The 19,887-nt window shown below is 44.0% G+C and overlaps 1 protein-coding gene across 1 annotated transcript; it reads left to right on the forward strand.

Moving 5' to 3' along the window:
* Positions 472-18,864, forward strand: LOC108634205 (HRAS-like suppressor 3). The gene is made up of 3 exons (XM_018042754.1): positions 472-481; positions 2,650-2,918; positions 15,942-18,864. The coding sequence occupies exons 1-3, from the start codon at positions 472-474 to the stop codon at positions 16,041-16,043; spliced, it is 381 nt and encodes a 126-aa protein (XP_017898243.1). The 3' UTR covers positions 16,044-18,864.

A 19,887-nucleotide genomic window follows, 5' to 3' on the forward strand; every position in this document is an offset into this window, starting at 1 on the left:
GAAAGCTGGAAGAGGGGTTGGAACAGGGGACATCATTCCCTAGATCAGGAATGTAGCAGGAACAGAAAAATGATTCATTTTTGCAGCTGGGGTGCCCTGGGGTTGAACACAGGCCATGAGGAATGGGGTGCAGAAAGGGAGTCAGGCAGGACTGTGGGGTGCCTAGTGGGAGATGTGGGCAAAGGCCCGGCTTGGCCTCTTGGCACAAGTGACCTTGAGCAGGGCATCGCCCTCTGGGAACCCTGGTTCCTGCGTCTCCACGATGGGATGATGCTCCCTTGTCAGGTTGTTGTGTGGGCGGAAGGGCCACGTGGCAGGTGTCCACCCCATTGCTGACAGCTGTGTGATCCCACAAGATTCTGGTCCCTGGCCGAACTACCTGTTGGGTCACATTAAGATCTCTCCACCTTGCATCTCTCAAGACATCAGCTATGAGAGAAGGGCATCCTGAGGGCAGGAGGGGACCCAAAGATGGGGCTCAGTGAGGCCACGGACAGCATGAGCACAGGGTGGTGGGCTTGAGGGTCTGTCCACAGACTGACTGCCAGCATTGCCCTGGGTGGGCCTGGTGCTGGGACATGTTGGGGAGATGCTGTGCATGCTGTGTCATGAGTACACACGTGCAGAAACACATCTGCACAGCCCCAGGCATTTGAAGGTACACCTGAGTGAACACGGACTCAGCCAACACAGTCCCAGGACCCTCCCTCCTTTCCCATGTCTCAGCAGGGGTGAGGGCTGGTGCCCAAGACAAGTGCTTGGTTGCCCATCACGTGATGAAGATTAAGCATCACCCCTTCTCCCCAAAGAAGCCACTCTATGCGAGACAGATGGCTTAGGTTCATGTTCATCTGGTTTTTCTAGAGCAGGCAGGCCAAATGCTATACCTGGAGATCTGGCTGAGATGTTTTCAAAGCGGCTATTAGACAAGAATGCGGTCCATCTGGTCCCTGAAAGCAAGGAAGGATTTTCTGTCTAAATGTCAGTCCTGTCCAACTCTTGGTCGTGTCCGACGCTTTCCGATCCCGTGCCCTATAGCCTGCTAGGCTCTTCTGGCAGGAAGTCTCAATGGACATTAGCAAATATTTTAAAAGGAACAAAAATGCAAACATAAAATATCAAATTTTGTGTGGTATAGGTAAAGTGCTGAGACAAAAATGTATTGTCTTAAATGCTTATACTAGAAAGGAAGAAAAGTTTAAAATCAGTACTCTGAGCTTTCAACTGAAGAAATTAGAAAAAAAGTGCAAAATAAACCAAAGCAAGTAAAAAGAAGGAATTAAAAAACATAAGGGCAGAAATCTATAAAGTTGGAAACAGAAAACAGCAGAGAAAATCAATACAGTCAAAAATGTTTTTCTGAAAAATTGGTAAAACTCTAGTGAGACTGACAAAGAAAAAAAGGGAACAAGATTCAAATGACCAATATCAGAAATGAAAGAAGGGTTTTCACTAAAGACCCCACACACATTGAAGAGATAAGAAAATCATATTATGCACTCTATGTATGTATTACATTTGAGGACTAAGATTAAATGTAGATTGGTACAGCCACTATGGAGAACAGTATGAAGATTCCTTACCAAATTAGGAATAAAATTACCATATGACCCAACAACCCCACTACTGGGCACATGCTCTGAGAAAACCACAATTCAAAAAGACACATGCACCCCAGTGTTCATTGCAGCACTATTTATAATAGCCAGGACATGGAAGCAACCTCGATATTGATCGATAGATGAATGGATGAAGAAGATAGGGCACATAGGTACAATGGAAGATTACTCAGCCATGAAAAGGAATGAATTTGAGTCAGTTGTAGTGAGGTGGATGAACCTAGAACCTGTTTTACAGAGTAAGGTAGTCAGAAAGAGCAAAACAAATATAGCATAGTTGTGCATATATATGAAATCCAGATTAAATGGACCAATGTTTTGAAAAACACAAACTCTCAAAAGCAACCCAAGAAAAAATAGATATATGGTCTATTTCTATGTCCAGTTAGGGGAATTGAATTTTTAATTAAAAAGTCTTCCAAATGGAAATATCCAGGTCTAGATAGCTTCCCCAGCAAATTTCACGAACAGTTTAAAGAAAGAGTCCCAATTTTTATAAAATTCCAGAAAATAGAGAAGGGGACAGCACTTCTGAGAGAACAAACAGATGGAAAATTAGCACATGAAAAGATGCTCAACATCTTAAGCTGCCTAGGGAAATACAAATGAAACCACAATGAGATACCTTGACACATCAAGAATGGGATCCGTTCCCCAAAGCCATCCACCTTCTGCAGCAATCAGCTTTGTGTATGTCAGGGAAGTGGAGTCTTGGCGGGATCACAAAAAACTCACACTCTATTCTCCCAGGGAGGTGGGTGTGCTCAGAGCCTGTATTTGCACAATCAAGAGGGCCACTGGGGTGTCACAGGATGTGCAAGGCCAACTTCTCTAGGTTAAAAAAATCACAACAAATTATGGAACTTCATTCCTCATTTCAGATAAGACCGTGGACCAGAGACCACAAGGGTCTTATCCAAAGTCACATAGGTCTGACCCTGACTCATCTGCTCATCCCCTTGTGGATGTGGTGGATGCTAGGCTGGGGGCCAGCCCAGGACCAATCATGTTCCTCATCCTGTATCCACAGGCAGAATCTTAGGAGCTGGTTGGTCCAGTATCATGTCTTCAGTGGCTGACAGGGCCATAGTAAAGAAGAAGCGGCTGTGTGACGTGGTTGGGGGAGATCCGTACAGGGTCAACAACAAGCATGATGACAAGTACAAGCCATTTCCTCCCAGCAAAATCATCCAGCGGGTGGAGAAGCTGGTGGGCTGGGAGTTGTGCTACAGCCTGACCAGCCAGAACTGTGAGCATTTCGTCAATGAGCTCTGCTATGGGGTCCCCCGCAGTGACCAGGTGGGTCCTCAGCATGTTCCTAGCTCCGTGGTCTCTTAGTTTCTTATTTCTCTGCTGTTTCTCTTATTCAGCTAGGCCACATCCTCCAGAAGTTGCCTTAAGATATGTAGGATAATGGTGACAACAGTTCACTCTACATGCCAGGCTCGAACTTGAATTGGTTGCTGTATGAGTTCCTGTGGCTGCTGTAACAAATGGCCAGAAATTCAGTGGCTTAACACAACACAAATGTATTGCCTTATAGTTCTGGAGGTCAGAAGTCTGAAACAGGTCTCACTGAGCTAAAATCCAGGTGTCAACAAGGCTGTGTTCTTTTCTAGAGGCTCTCACAGAGAACCTGTCTTCTAGTCTTTTCCAGCTTCAAGAGGCTGCCTGCAGTCCTTGGCTTGTGGCTCCCTTTCATCTCCAAAGTTAGAAATGGCTGGTTGAGTCTCTCTCCCATTGTATCACTGCGATACTGACTCTACTCCTTCCCGCTTCCATCAGAAACTTTGTGATTACATTGGGCTTACCTGGAAATCCAGAATAATCTTTCTATTCTAAGGTAAATTGATTAGCAACCTTAATTCTATCTGCAATCTCAATCCTCTCTCTCCATGTAGCATAATGTATTTACAAGTATTAGGAATGAGGACATATTATGGAATTAAGACCTAGACATCTTTGGGGGCTATTTTTCTGCCTACCAGTTACTCTTTACACTGGGTACAGTTATTGTCCTGGGAGCTCCTCTTGCTGTTATTCTAGAAAGATTTCCCTCTATTGTCTCCTGTACTAGAGCACCATCTTCCAAATTTCATGTCCTCTTTCTTGGTTTGTTGTTATTGTTGAATAGCTAAATTGTGTCTGACTCTTTTCCAATGCCATGGACTTCAGCCCTCCAGGCCCCTCTGCCCATGAGATTTCCCAGGCAAGAATACTGGAGGGGGTTCCATTTCCTTCTCCAGAGGATCTTCCCAATCCAGGGACCAAACCCATGTCTCCTGCTTTGGCAGATGGATTCTTTACCAATGGGTCACCTGGGAAGCCCTGTCTTGGTTTACGCATTTCTTGTGGTGGAAACTCCTTCAGCAGCTTCTTAAAAAAGGATGCATGGAAGGAGAATTTTTTTTGAGATCCTATATGTCTGAATTATTTTTCAGTTCACCTTCCCACTTGAAATAATAGTCTGTATAAGTATAGAATTCCAGGGCTTCCCTGGTAGCTCAACTAGTAAAGAATCCTCCTGAAATGCAGGAGACCCTGGTTTGATTCCTGGGTCAGGAAGATCCTCTGGAAAAGGGATAGACTACCTACTGTAGTATTCTTGGGCTTCCCTGGTGGCTCAGACAGTAAAGAATCTGCCTGCAATGTGGGAAGCCTGGGTTCAATCCCTAGGTTGGGAAGATCCCCTGGAGGAGAAGGGCATGGCAACCCACTCTAGTATTCTTGCTTGGAGATTCTCCATGGACAGAGGAGCCTGTTGGGCTATAGTCCATAGGGTCGCAAAGAGTTGGACATGACTGAACCACTAAGCACATAGGTATGTAATTCTAGGTTAGAAATTGTTTTACTTTAAGAGTTTGAGGGCATTCTTCTGTTGTCTTCTTGCTTCCAGCATTGCTATGATGAAATGTAAAGTAATTCTAATTCCTGATCTTTTCTCGGTTTCCTGTTTTTCTCTCCTGCTCTAGAGGACGTAATGTCTTGTCTTTACCCAGTGTTCTAAAATCTCACACTAACGTGCCTTGGCATAGGTCTGCTTTTATCCTCAAAGCACCATTTCAATCTGAAAACATATACCCTTTGGTCCTAGTAAATTTTCATGAGTTATTTCACTCTTGCTTCCCCTCTGAGTTTCCTCTAGTCCCTCTTTCTGGAAAGTTTATTATTCAAATGTTATACTGACTGGATTTTCCTTCATTTTTACCTTTGGAAGCTGTTTTCTATAGCTTCATCTTTTCTGCTGTTCCTTCTGAGAGATTTCCCAACTTTATCTCTAAAATGTCTATCGAGTTTGTAATTTCCAGCATATTTTTATTTTCTGAGAATTGCTTTTTTCTCTCAACATTCCATTATTTTTAATAGCACTGTGTTCTTCTTTATATATGTTGTTGTTTAGTCACTAAGTCATATTTGATTCTTTTGCAGCCCCATGGGCCATAGCCCACCAGGTGCCTCTGTCCGTGGGATTTCCCAGGCAAGAATCCTGGAGTGCCTTCTCCAGTGGATCTTCCCAACCTAGGGATCCTGAATTGCCAGGTGGATTCTTTACCACTGGGCCACCAGGAAGTCCCTCTTCTTTACTGTATACATTCTATTCTCTAAAGACAGTTTTTAAAAAGATGTTATCTTTTCTTTCTCCAGATTGCTTTTTCCTTTTTGTTTTGCTCTCTGTCTTCTATTTCAAAGGTCCTGCTAGATGTCTTGGAGAAGGCAATGGCACTCCATTCCAGTACTCTTGCCTGGAAAATCCCATGGGCAGAGGAGCCTGGTAAGCTGCAGTCCATGGGGTCGCAAAGCGTTGGACATGACTGAGCGACTTCACTTTCATTTTCACTTTCATGCCTTGGAGAAGGAAATGGCAACCCACTCCAGTGATCTTGCCTGGAACATCCCAGGGATGGCGGAGCCTGGCGGGCTTCCGTCTATGGGGTCGCACAGAGTTGGACACGACTGAAGTGACTTAGCAGTAGCAGCAGTAGCAGCAGCAGCAGCTAGATGTCTGGTACATCTGGATTGTGGGCTCATGATCAAGAGTAGGGGGCTTGAGGAGTGAGCTCAGAGAGGGCAGTGGCTTGTTGACTTTGAGGTTCACTTCAGAGTAGAGTGGGAACCCTCATATTGGTACCCTTCATTGTTTCCACTTGGGCCAGTCCGATTCCCCAGAACAGTTTTCCTGACTCTTATGCAGAGGGTAAAGTACTGGGAGCAGAGGGGACAGGAAGGCCACGAGCCTCCATTTTGCATATGTATGGCCTCTCAATCCCTTTTTGGAGGTATGATACCCACACCCTCACTTGTGCTTTTGTTTTCAGACCCCCAAGTCTTCTGATTTTCATTGCAGTTAGGGAGGGGCCTCAGCTCTCTCTCTTTCACTCACTTCCAGAAGTACCTGGAAGTACAGGTATCTGTTGTACACAGTTCAGTTCAGTTCAGTTCAGTCGCTCAGTCGTGTCCGACTCTTGGTGACCCCATGAATCGCAGCACGCCAGGCCTCCCTGTCCATCACCAACTCCCGGAGTTCACTCAAACTCATGTCCATTGAGTCCGTGATGCCTTCCAGCCATCTCATCCTCGGTCGTCCCCTTCTCCCCCTGCCCCCAGTCCCTCCCAGCATCAGAGTCTTTTCCAATGAGTCAACTTTTCGCACGAGGTGGCCAAAGTACTGGACTTTCAGCTTTAGCATCATTCCTTCCAAAGAAATCCCAGGGCTGATCTCCTTTAGGATGGACTGGTTGGATCTCCTTGCAGTCCAAGGGACTCTCAAGAGTCTTCTCCAACACCACAGTTCAAAAGCATCAATTCTTCGGTGCTCAGATTTCTCCACAGTCCAATTCACATCCATACACGACTACTGGAAAAACCATAGTCTTCACTAGATGGACCCTTGTTAGCTAAGTAATGTCCCTGCTTTTTAATATGCCATCTAGGTTGGTCATAACTTTCCTTCCAAGGAGTAAGTGTCTTTTAATTTCATGGCTGCAGTCACCAACTGCAGTGATTTTGGGGCCCAAAAAATAAAGTCTGACACTGTTTCCACTGTTTCCCCATCTATTTCCCATGAAGTGATGTACACAGTTAGCCCCTGACATATAAACATTAGAGTTTTGAACTTTCAAAATGCAAACTTGTGCTCCAGCAAAGTCAGGAAGGAGTGACATTGAAGCTTGCCCTCCATCTCCTATTGCTGACGATCCTTCAGTTCCACCATCTCCCACCTCCTCTCCCTCCTCCAGTCAGTAACTCTTCTTGCTTGTTCACGTGACACAAGCCCCTGGAGGCCAGCTGTTGTTCTTCACTACTGTACTTTTCAAAGTACTATACTGTAAGATTAAAAATATATCAGAGGGACATCCCTGGTGGTTCCAGCAGTAAAGAATACACATGCCAATGCAAGGGACACAGGTTTGAAACCTGGTCCAAGTGGATCCCACTTGAGGTGAGGTAACTAAGCCCTTGTGCCACAACTGCTGAGCCCAAAACTACTGAGTCCAAGTTCTAGAGCCTATGCTCCACAACAAAGGGAGCCCCCACTTCCTGCAACTCAAGAAAGGCTGAACACAGCAGTGAAGACCCAGTGAGCCAAAAATCAATGAGTAAATCTTTTTTAAAAAAAAATATATGAGAACCCTATTAAAAGGATGGCTCAGATGGTAAAGGATCTGCATTCAATGCTGGACACTGACGTTCAATCCCTGGGTTAGAAAGTCTCCCTTGAGAAGGGAGTGGCAACCTACTCCAGTATTCTTGCCTGGAGAATTTCATGGATAGAGAAGCCTGGCAGGCTGAAGTCCATGAGGTCGCAAAGAATCAGACACAACTGATCAGCTAATGCTTTCACTTTCAATAAGCATCTTTGAGTGTGATAATAAAGAATTTAAGTTGAAGTAAAAAAAGAATGTGTTCTTTATTCTTTTTGTTTTTTATGTATTTTTTGTATGAAAAGTACTATAAATCTTTTACAGTACAGCGCTGTATAGTTGATTGTGTTACTTGGGGACCTAAGCTAACTTTGTTGGACTTACAAACAAATGGGACTTAAGAACGTGCTCTCAGAACTGACCAGGTTAGTATGTAGGGGACTTACTGTATTTAGGATTAATATTCAGCTTTTTCCACAGCTGCCTTAGCCTTTAGTGTTCTCTGAGTCCTAGTGGAATTATGCCTAAAACTAACGTCTTACTTTATTTTTGTTTGGAGTTCAGGAAGGAGTGAAATTTGATATGTGTTCTGTTTTTACCCTGAAACTTACTCTTTCTTTTGCGGGTTTCTTTTTTTCTAGAACAAGCAATATAAGTAAGATATCTTAATAATTTAAAGTGTAACATCACCACTCTCTTTCATAGTTGAGTCATTTATTGAAGAACGTGCAGAGAGCACTTGGCGCCTGGCAGGTCTGGGCACTGGGGATACAGCAAAGATCAAGACAAGTAAGGGTTCTGTTAGGACCCAGGTCAGAGTTCCCTGAGGATTCAATAGAAATTCCTCTTCAAATTTACACGGATCTCAAGAGCTCCCTGTTGATCAGCCAGGATTTCAACCATCTGGCCTCATCTCCCTGTCCTGTCCACAGTCACCCTCTGGGGATCTGTCTGCTTTAAAAACCCTCAGGCTGAAGGGAGTCTCCCTCTTCAGGCCTGTGTATTGTCATTGGCCAGCTGCCCCATTCACAGATTCCTTCCTCATGCTGCCCTCCTCTCTGCGTTTCCCTGCCAATATTTGTTGACTCCTGAGTTTGTCAAGGAGGCTATGAGGCACATGAAGCTCCCTGAGCTGGACATCCTTGTTGAATGTACAGTCTGTACTCAGCTTACTGACACAGAGTCTGACTCACTCTCCTCTCTCTTGCAGGCCAGAGATGCTGTCACAGCAGCTACCATCTCAGGAGTGGGCCTGATAGCCCTTTTCGCTGGAGTCATGTTCTCAAGAAACAAGAAGCAAAATCAATGACCTGAAGGGACTGTCTTGTCAGCAGTGGCTTTAGACACTGAGGGGCGTCTTGTTTTGCTAGACAGTTTTGAGAGAGTTAACAGGCAGGTTGATAGGCAGTCCAAGGCCCCTTTAAGGAGGAAGTAAACTTTCCTTCTCTTTCTTATTCTTTTGTCTCAGTCTCGTAGGCCCTGTGAGCTATGATATATCTTTCCAAGGATGGGCTATTTTTAAAAGCTCTGTGCTCATTTTGCAACAATCTATTTCATTTGAAAACTGGCCTTTTAAGCATAACATATCTTACTCCTGGGTATGCTTTTCTCAGACTCTATGTCTCTATGTCAGTCATTATAACTGTACCAAATGGTGCCTGGGAAACTGTTTCCTCACTGCTTACACAACCATAATACATCTCTCCCAGGGACAGAGTGCTTGAAACCCATTCTACCAGACTAGTCTTGGGCCAATGTTATCTGATAGCGAATAGGGCTATCAGGCTGTGGGAGAGGGTCTGGATAAAACTTTCCCAATCTTGAGACATTGTTTTTATCTATTCTCAGCAGCCAGTTGAAAAGTATATAATGCCCTGCTTAAACTAGTGAGGTGGGTACTCTTTCTACCCCCTTCTGACATCTATGTCAGAAGCTTTCTCTGTCCTTTTATGTTAAATAAAAATCTTTGCTACACAAAGCTCTGAGTGACTGAGACTGCATCTTTGCTCCTGGAGTTAAATCTCCTTTGAAGACCACAAATTTGACACCAAACACCATAAGCTATCAGTTTCTGGTATGGTTTGTGGATTTCATTTTTTCTTATAATAATAAAAACAAAACCCAATAAGGGAGGATTTTACTGGGGGACATGCATCAAGAACTGCCTGGCTGGAGTCTGTTGAGATTGCAGTGAGGCTCTGTTCCTGCTGATGCCAGGCTGTGTCTGGCTCTTTGGTGATTTTCTCTCACTTTCGATTTGTGGGCAGTGTTCTTTGCCTGCAGGACACAAAGTCCAGCTCTGGTTATCTCAAGTAATGGGTGTTTCCAGTCGTGTCGGTACAGGTGGGCAGCAAGAGAGACAGACAAACCCGACTGATATGCAAGAACAGGAACCAAGGGCAATCAGGACCCTTGGACCTGGAACTAGACCCAGGCCAGCTTCTAGGAGTCAGCAGCTGTAGTCTGTAGATGTCCAGGGGGGCTGAAACCAAACAAAACCACAGCCAAAATGAAAATTATATGCTCTGGCCAGTCTTGTTTAAATCCTCCCCTGCTCTCCACAGCTTTTCTCTGCCTTATCACTTCCACCCTGCAGTGATCCTGCGTCCTCTCCTTTTGGGGCTTGTCACGGCCCCCAAGTCTCTGATCCCACACCCACTCCTGTGGCATCTCTTCCCATATCTGCTCAGCTCCAGCCTTACCCCTGGTCTGAGAGGAGCTCCTAGCACAAGCTCCTGAGAGAGAATCTGATTGGCTCGCTCATCACACTGAGCTGTCTACCTATTGGTTGACTGTCACTGGGTCAGATATCAGTTGATGGAAAAGAGTACGATTTTTCTTTTTCTTTTGAGGAAAGGTGATCCATCAGGTTGTTGATATTCATTACTTTTTAACTTTTTGAGATTTGGTCTCTTCGTGGTTGTGTGGTGGTCAGGAGTGTGGCCTTCTGGAGTCAGGCAGACCCAGGCTGGATGTGAGCTCTGCCTTTGTCAGCTTTATGACCTTGGGGATTGATTCAAGTTCTCTCAGGTTAAATACCACTCTTGGCGGTTTAGCCTCTCAGTCGTGTCAGACTCTTGTGACCGCATGGGCTGTAGCCCATTAGGCTCCTCTGTCGATGGGATTTTCCAGGCAAGAATACTCAAGTGGGTTGCCATTTGGTAAAGTACAAGTGATGGTATTGATCTTGGAGGGTTACTATGTGAATTAGGTAAGAGCATCCTTTTGCTTAGCATAGTGGCAACTAAGAAAATTCTCTTAATAAATCGTGGCAGTTGAAGTAGTCATAATGGCCCTCATTTTCATTCTTTCTCTTGGTTCACCCAGTGTCTTGTCCACTGGCCTGTCTGGGCCACAGTGACATCCTTAGGAGGCATTCACCAGCAAGGATCATGCTCAGCCTTCTTCCTCATACTGCTGATAACCAGCGGTGTTTACTACACTGATCTGCACGCTGATTAGTTCATCCCTATATATGTACATATATGCAATAAATATAAGTATGTATATGTGAATGTGAAAGACGATTCATATAAAAATCGAGGCATATCAAGTACACCCCTACCTAGGTATGGACAGGGTAATACTGCCAATGGTTGGTGAAGAGTTCCAGAATCTCTGGGTCACAGTCTGGTTTCAACTTCTCTGACAGTTTATAAGAGCCTCCTTCTGGGAAAGTCATTGGGCAGGTCCATGAGGGGAACCTCATTAGGTTACAAAGGTGATGCAAACAGAAGGGATCTGGGGGATTATGGCATCAGCACATGTGTCTGTTGGGGAAAATGACCTTCGCAACCTTTGTCCTGAGCCACATTTGATGCATACTGTCATCCTAGTATCTGTCTTTACTAGCAGCCTTTAGAGACACCCTTCAGTTTTCTCCTGTATTAATACTTTTACCCTCTGTAGCTCACATCTTTCTCATTCTTGGATTACTCTTTAGTTATGGTGGAATACCACTTTGAATAGGTTCTGAGAAAGAGTGCATTTTAAAAAGACTGCGTGCCTGAAAATATCTTCATTGTATCCATTTGATTGATAGTTTGACTGGGGATGGAATTTTAGGCTGAAAAAAAATTTGCCCCAAATTTGAAGGTATTGCTCCATTGTTATGTCATTTAAGCTATTCTTGTTGAGAAGTCTGAATTCGTTGTGATTTTTGAGCCTTTGTATGTGACCAATTTTATCTTTCTGGAAGCTTATAGACTCTTCTCCTTATCTTCAGTGTTCTGAAAATTATCTATGATAAACCTTGCATGGATCTGTGTTTATGAATTGTATTGGGAACTTGATGACTCTTTTCAGTCTGGAAACCCCAGTTCTTCAGTTCTGGGAAGTTTTCCATTTTCCCGTTTCTTTTAATTCCAGAGGTTGTATCCCTAGACTGCTCCTCTGTTTTTCTGTTTTTTTTTTTTTTAACTTTTATTTATCATTTCTGACTGTGCTGGGTCTTCGCTGCTGTGTGGGCTTCTGATTGCAATGGCTTCTCTTGTTGTGGAGCATGGCTCTCGGGCACGTGGACTTGAGTAGCTGCCGCAGGGGGGCTCAGCAGCCGCGGCTCCCAGCTCGCAGCACAGGCTCAATAGCTGCGGTGCACGGGCTTAGTTGCTCTTGGCAGGTGGGATCTTCCCAGGTCAGGAATGGGACCCGGATCTCCTGTACTGGCAGGCAGATTCTTTGTTATTGAGCCACCAGGGAAGCCCTCCTCTGATTTCCTAATCTTCTCCCTCCTGTTCTCCAATTATTTATCTTTTTAAATGAGAAAACTAACATTTACTGGTATATTTAGTATAATAGAAGTTTTTTAAAAGTAGCAGTGATGATGTCAGAATAAAGAGAAACTTACGCTAAAATAAATCTGATTTCGTAATTTGTGGTACTGCATAACAATTGAGGTCCCAGTTAGACCTGGGCTTCAACTTCAGGTAAATGTCCACCCTCCTATGCAGCAATAAAATGAAAAAAGAGATTACTGTACACATGTGGGAAGTAATGCATTAAGGGTGTCGTATTAGGAAGATTTGGGAGATTTATAAAATATCTCTCAATCATGTCAGTTTTAGTTTCCTTTCGTGGTTATTAATAGACTGAAGGACAAATTCATAAGTTTATACAAGTAGAACATTTGATTTCAACACAGTATTGTTATGTAATCTAGTAAAATACATTTGTCAGTACACAAAAATAATATTTAGAGCATTTAAATACAATTCCAAATCTTGAGATAGTAAAAGAACCAAGAAATATTTGTTTATTGTTCATTCTTTCTACAAACATCTTCCTGAAAAATGAAGCAACACTAACTAGACACACGCCATTTCTCCTCCTGAGCCTTTAGCCTGATGCACCACTTACACACCTGAAAAAGGCAAAAAGCTTCAGCAGTTCTCCTGGACCCCCTTCAGAGAACACGAAAGCAGGATCCAGAGCACGAGGAGGCGCCATGTGAACTGTTCCCAAAGATTTCCTCTTTCACTTCTTGGCCTAGATGAGGGTTTCTCTGCCTCAGCACTGTTAACATTTTGGGCCATTGACGATGAAGTGAAGCCTTCCTTGTCCTGACTTGCTCTGTGCATTGCAGGATGTTTAGCAGCATCTGTGGCTTCTACCCTCTAGATGCCAGTAGCCTTCCCACCCCCAGGTGTAAGAGCCAGAATGTCTATAGATATTGACAAATATCTCCCAGAGGCCAAGCCCGTCCCCTCCTTGAGAATCACTGGCCAAGGCAAGCAACGATCATAATACACGGTGTGGCCAAATTAAAATGCAGCTTCCGCACTTGTGCCATCTCACCAGAGAGGGTGGAAGTAGCGGGTGCTGGACAATGTCCAGCAGTAGTTTTCTTTGTAATCGCTGTCAAAGCAGCAACTCTCTTTCATTGAACTCATGAGGACATTTGTGTTTGTGTTAAAAGAATCTGATTGGTCATTATGTTTATTTGTGTTCAGCTCTTTAAAGCAGACTAGATTTTCCTTCAACAGCCTACATGTGACTCGTCTAACTTTCCAGTTAGAAAGGGAAGCAATAGATTAAACCTAAAATGTAGTCTGTGCTTTCCATGCCCGAGTATTCTAAAACAGATTCTCCTATTTTCCATCTACCTACCTAAAAATACTCAGGTTTCAAGAAATGTATATTTACTAAGCTTTTGTAAATAAGCCTTCACATTGAATAGTACATTTTAAAAGAAGCAGCTAGGAGCTACACACTCAGGCTGAAGTCTGTTCTGCGTCAGATAAAATTTTAAGATAAGTAGAAATTGAAGATTTGGCCAATGGTAATATGTATATTTCACAAACCTGGATAAATTGCAGGGCATTATTTAAAAATTACTGTAAATATTAAAGCCAACTTGCTGTCAAATATTTAATAAGCATTCTTAGTTTGCAACCACTCATAGTCTAAATTCAATTGCTCTCTGAGTAATATTACCCTTCTTATATCTACTTACAACATTGCTGAAAGTAAAGAAAGCACATTCAAACTGTCTTTTTCCTAGAAACAATTCCAGGGCTTAACTCAGAGTGGACGTTTCAGCATAAGCAGCTTGTTGTCTGCAATCTGATAGAATTACAGTTTGCCCGCTTTGAAAAAAAAGGTAATGAAGGAGAATTTTTCTCTTTCATAATATTCTGATTGAAGACCTCTGATGCACACCATGTAGCCTATTTTCATGTTCAGAACTCCTGCGATTTCAGCGCAGTGGCTGGGCTGGACCCAGCAGCCTTGCAACAAGAAAATTATCAATGGCATTTGAAGGGAGCACTGTTTCTCCCAGGAAGATTATTCTTTCTGTAAAATTTGCACCCTTAGAACTAACTATTTACTACTTTTGTATTTAATGACATACTTTGTACAAAGCATGAGCACAAACAATGAGGCTATTGTTGTTTTCCTTGACCAAGTACCTTTTGTATGAACTGGCTCCATCAGCATTTCTTCTCACACTATGAGGTTCTGTAAAGAACTGGGGGCTTATTGTTCTTACTCCACTATCTGCAAACCATTTCTCCCACCCTAATGCCTAGCTTAGCAAGGAAAACACTGGATACAAGTGGTTATATGCAGGTTCCGTAGCAAGAGCGAAACAGAGCCACGGGTGCCATAAAGCCAGCCTAATTACCTTTCACAGGAAGCTCTAAAGACTGACGGACTGCTGCTGCTAAGTCACTTCAGTCGTGTCTGACTCTGTGCGACCCCATAGACGGCAGCCCACCAGGCTCCCCCGCCCCTGGGATTCTCCAGGCAAGAACACTGGAGTGGGTTGCCATTTCCTTCTCCAATGCATTAAAGTGAAAAGTGAAAGGGAAGTCACTCAGTCGTGTCCGACTCTTCACGACCCCATGGACTGCGGCCTACCAGGCTCCTCCGCCCATGGGATTTTCCAGGCAAGAGTACTGGAGTGGGGTGCCATTGCCTTCTCCGGACGGACAGTGCAACTTAGGTCAGTTACTTCATTCAGACTTCTGTCCTCATGTGTTCTGCTGCCAAGTATGCCAGTTCTGGGTACCTTGTGATGTTAGTTACACTGGTATATTTCCTGGAATTTCGTATAGCTTTGCTGGACACATTTATGACTCAGATAAGCCTGGACAGGGCCAAGATACATATTTTTTAACCACTGAAGCTTTCCAAATTGTCCTTCATGTTGGGCATGTGTGAGTATTGCAGCCACAAAATATACAACCTAAACAAGCTTTGTGCTTCGGGTACCAAGGGCAGAGTTGGCGGGTCATGTAAGGATGTGGATTTTGGGTTCCAGGTCCACATTTTCACCCTTTATATTATTGAGATTTCTGATAGATTGTCTCATTGGATTTCTTGGCATCAAACCATTAAGAAAATCTTTTCCTTTTTGAATCTTGATTCTGCTTAAATGCCTGGTTTGGTTTCAGGGGAGATTTCTTGATCCATGTTTATGATGCTCTTTTAGTTGGGAGAAGTACAGTTTTGCTGATTGGGGCATTGTGCCTTCATTGCAGTGAGTGTTCTCTAAGTCCTAGTGAAATTATGCCTAAAACTAATGACTTACTGTACTTTTAGTTAGAGTTCAGGAAAGAGTGAAATTTGACATATGCTCAATTTTTACCATGGAACTTACTCTTACTTTTGCCTCAGTGTGTGTGTTTTTTTTTCTATTATAAGCAATACAAGTCAGATATCTTAATAGTTTATAACATCACTACTCTTTTTCATAGTTGAGTCATATATTTAAGAGCATGCAAAGGTCAATGGTTGGCTGGACTGCGCTCTGGGGATTCAGCAAGGGTGAAGACAAGCGAGGGATTTGTAGGACAGAGGTCAGAGTTTCTTGAGGATTCAATAGCAATTCCTCTTCAACTTTACACTTATTTCAAGAGCTCCCCGTTGGCCAGCCAGGATTTCACCCATCTGGCTTCGTCGCCCTCGTCCTTTCTGCAGCCACCCTCTGGGGCTCTGTCTGCTTTGAAAACTCACGGGGTCAAAGGAGTTTCCCTCTTCCTGCCTGTGTACTTTGTTGGCAGCTGGCCCCACCCACCAATTGCTTTCCCATCCTGCCCTTCTCTCCCCATTTCCCTGCCAATATTTGTTGACTCCCGAGTTTGTCAGGGAAGCTAAGGGGAATATTGTCCTTGTTGAATATGCAGTCTGCTCTCAGCTTCCTGACACAGAGTCTGACTCACTGTCCTCTCTCTTGCAGGTGAGAGATGCCATCATGGCAGTTGGCATCGCGGGAGTGGGCCTTGCAGCCATGGGCCTCATTGGAGTCATGTTCTCAAGAAACAAGAAACAAAAGCAGTGACTTTATACAGTCCTGTCTGCAGTGACTTTATACATTGAGAGGGTCTTGTTTGCCTAGTGGGTTTCTGCTTTGGATTGTAGTTTTCTCTATTTTACAATAAGGTTTATTTTCACAAGAATAAAATGAAGCCCAGTAAGGAAAGATTTAATTGGGATTAATGCATCAAGAAGTGCCTGGCATGAAGTCTGTTCAGGGTGCAGCGAGGCTCTGTTCCTGCTGATGCCAGCCTGTGCTCTGGCTCTTAGGTGATTTTCTCTCACTTTCGATTTGTGGGCTGTGTTCTTTACCTGCAGGAAACAAAGTCCAGCTCTGATTATCTCCATAATGGGTGTTTCCAGGTGTTAGGTACGGGTGGGCAGCAAGAGAGACAGACAAACTTGACTGATATGCAAGAACAGGAACCAAGGGAAACCAGGACCCTTGACCTGAAACTAGACCCAGGCTGGCTTCCAGGAGTCAGCAGCTGGAGTCTGTAGATGTCCAGTGGGGCTCAAACCAAACCGAACTACAGCCAAAATGAAAATTATATGCTCTGGCCAATCTTGTTTAAAACCTCCCCGGCTCTCCACAGCTTTTCTCTGCCTTATCACTTCCACCCTGCAGTGATCCTGCGTCCTCTCCTCTTGGGGCTTGTTATGATCCCCAAGTCTCTGACCCCACACCCACTTCTGTGGCTTCTCTTCCATATCCGTTCCGCTTCATCCGTCCCGGTGGCCTGCGAGGGGCTCCTAGGCCAAGGTCCTGAGAGAGAATCTGATTGGCTCAGTCACCACACTGAGCTGTCTACTGGTTGGTTGATAGCACTGGCCCACTAGACCAATCAGCTCTGCCCAGTGCTGCCAGGTCACCTGGTTCAAAGGCTGCCTCAGACCTTATGGAGTGTGGGTGTGGATGGTCTTACACCTGACCAGCCTGCTGCTGAGGCCTCTGGGGAGGGCTTAGGGAAGGAGGTATGACCATTCGTGATTGGTCCCTTGGGGTCTGCCTCTGTTACTAGCTGGGCTTGGCAGATGTTCAAAGTGACCAGTTTCCTGAAACGGGCTTTTGTGGGCTCCTCGGAAGCACCCTTCTGGGGCCAATTGTCCTTCCCTCCACAAGGCAAGTCATCTCCTCCATTTGGTTGCTATTGTTTCCCTCCGCGGCCTTGGTTGTCTGGGGACCTTCTGTCAGTGTAATCCCGGACAGGGCTTGTAAACGGCTCCTTTCTCGTTCCCTCCTGCTTGGACCGTACCTGGTCTAGGAAAAGCTCATGCTCATTCTTTCCCCAGTGTTGACATAAGCATAGTTTTCTCCCAGTTAGTTTCTTTTAGTTTTATCTTAGCTCTATTGATATAACATCTCATGCCTGTTTTCAAGTTTGCCAAGCTCAAGGGGCACAGGCCAGAATTAAAGGGGAGTCTTTGAAGGCCCTTCTCTGACATTGGGCAGAATGTGATGTGGACCCATGGAGTATAGATCTCTAAATTAATCATGGAATAAAACGGAATGAGGTAGACTAAATATAAGAAAGCAAAAGCACCCCGTTCAATTACAAAATAATGAGACATTACATATAAAAAGTGAGATTTGTGGAAATGATCAGATAAGATGGAAGAACTAATTCCAAATATATTGATAGTGACCATAAATATAAGTGAACTAAACTTGCCAAGTAAAAGACAAACATTATACTGGATTAGAAAAGGAATCCAGGGAATACTGTTTACAGCAGATACCATTGAAATATAAGGACATAAAGACTGAAGTTAGTAAGATGGACAGTTTATGTGACAAGTCGTTTGACATCTTGAAAACGTTAATGTCAAGGGAAAACATTGAGGGTATGTGTAAACTGTCCTAGACTGAAAGGCATGTTGGAGACAAAGTAACTAAATGTGAGAAAGGACTATGCAAGCAATTTGGGTTTACTGGGGAAATTGGAATGTGAACTGGATAATGAAGAATATTACGGAATCATGAATCTTATTAAGTGTGATAAAGGTATGAGGCTTATGTAAAACACATGGTATGAAAAATAGATGCAGATAAAGCCAAATGACAATCAGATTTTAACCCATGCATTAGGCATATGAGCAGCCATTTTACTACTACTTTTGTATATTAAAACATTTCCATAGTAAATACCTTATAAATAGCTGAAACTTGAAAATTTAAACAAAATAAACTTGCAAAATTATTTCAATAAATTTTATAGTAATATTTTTAATAAAAAGATATACTAGGCAACTACTAACTAAAAACTGGTGAATTCATTGATATGAATTAACTGAAAGCTGGCATAACTATATTGATATCAGAAAATATAAGCTTTAAACCAAAAATGATTACTAGACAGAAAGGCTGAAAAGTGTGGCATAATAAGAAATACACTTGGTCTTTGTCCTTGGTTCTTGGCCAGAGCTCCTAAAACCATCAGAATTTCCTTGTTGATAGGCTTTATGTTTTGCTATTTCTAAGGAGACCCCTTTGATCAACCTGAGTTTGTACTAATGGGGTGACTTAGACCCTTAGATAGCCTTAGGATGGGGCTGGTCATCAGAAAGCCCCAGTGATCAGAGGGTTGGAAATTTCAGGTTACTGATCTCTAAGAAGGGAACGTGGGAGGGGGTGCTGAAGATTAAGCTCTATAAAAACTGTTCAGCGAGGAGACTTGATGAACTTCCTGGGTGGTGAACATACCAAGGTATCCGGAGAGTGGCTGCCTGAAGAGGACAGGGAAGCTCCTTGCCTCCTCTGTCCCCACGCCTTGCCCTCCACCTCTCTTCCATTTGGTTGCTTCTGAATTGTATCCATCCCAATAAATTGGTAAACATTTAAGGTGCCTTTCTGAGTTCTGTGAGCCTTTCTGGAAAACTACTGAAACGTAGGAGGGGTTTTGACAAAAGGACAGGTGAATGGTGAAGGACCTCTGATGTGAAGGAAGACAGTCTTAGGGGACTGCGCACATAGGCTGTGAAGTCTGTGTTTAGTGTCAAAATCGAACCGATTCAGTGAGCACCCAGTTGATGTCTGGAAACTCAGAGAATTGACTGGTGGTGTCGAGAAACACTCCACAAAGATTCTGATAAAACTTTCAACTCCCTAGGAAGGTATGATATTAATAATTCTAAAACTGTTTGCATCTAATAAAAATCCTAAAAGAGATATTAAAAATTTTGGTCTGTTGTAAGGAGAAAATGACCAGTTCACCCCAGTGGGCGATCGACCTATGCCTCTGTCAGGATCTGATAAATCAGGGGACACAAAAGTCAGTTAAGACACAGAAACTTTGCACAATGTACTGACAAGCTGATTCAATGAGCACATAGACTGTGAGATACAGAGTCTTTCTGACCACACGCAAAGGAATGCTTATGAAAATTGCCCATGCCTGGGTAGGAGGCGGGTGGCCCTTAGGAGGCATATCAGACCTCCTGGGAGTCAGGACTCACTCTCTGACACACACATACTCTGCACATACAGTGCACTCACACCCAGCTTGTGTGCATCACTCTGACTCACTGCCCTGCTGCATGTGCACCCACACGGCCTTCTGGACCCCCTCTCCATCTCGCCTTGTCCTCTAAAGAGCGCCTTTCCAGCCCAGTCATCCCAGTAAAGGGAGGGACTTCTCACCAGTGCAAGAAGGGCTCCCAACTGTTGACTGCGGGTGATGAACTGAGGGAGCCTGCAGGCTGGACTGGGCCTCCTTGAGGGTCAGGTTCTAGACTGTTCCCTGCCAGGGCTGCCCTCTGCCTGTCTCTGGTTTTCATGTCTCAGGCCAAGCCAAGACCGAGACTTGGAGACCTGACTGAGACTCCTGCCTCTGGCTGTGAACACTGGCCTTCTCTGTGAGCAGGGCTGT

Source organism: Capra hircus, chromosome 29 (genome assembly GCF_001704415.2).
Source record: "Capra hircus breed San Clemente chromosome 29, ASM170441v1, whole genome shotgun sequence".
Classification (NCBI taxonomy): domain Eukaryota; kingdom Metazoa; phylum Chordata; class Mammalia; order Artiodactyla; family Bovidae; genus Capra; species Capra hircus.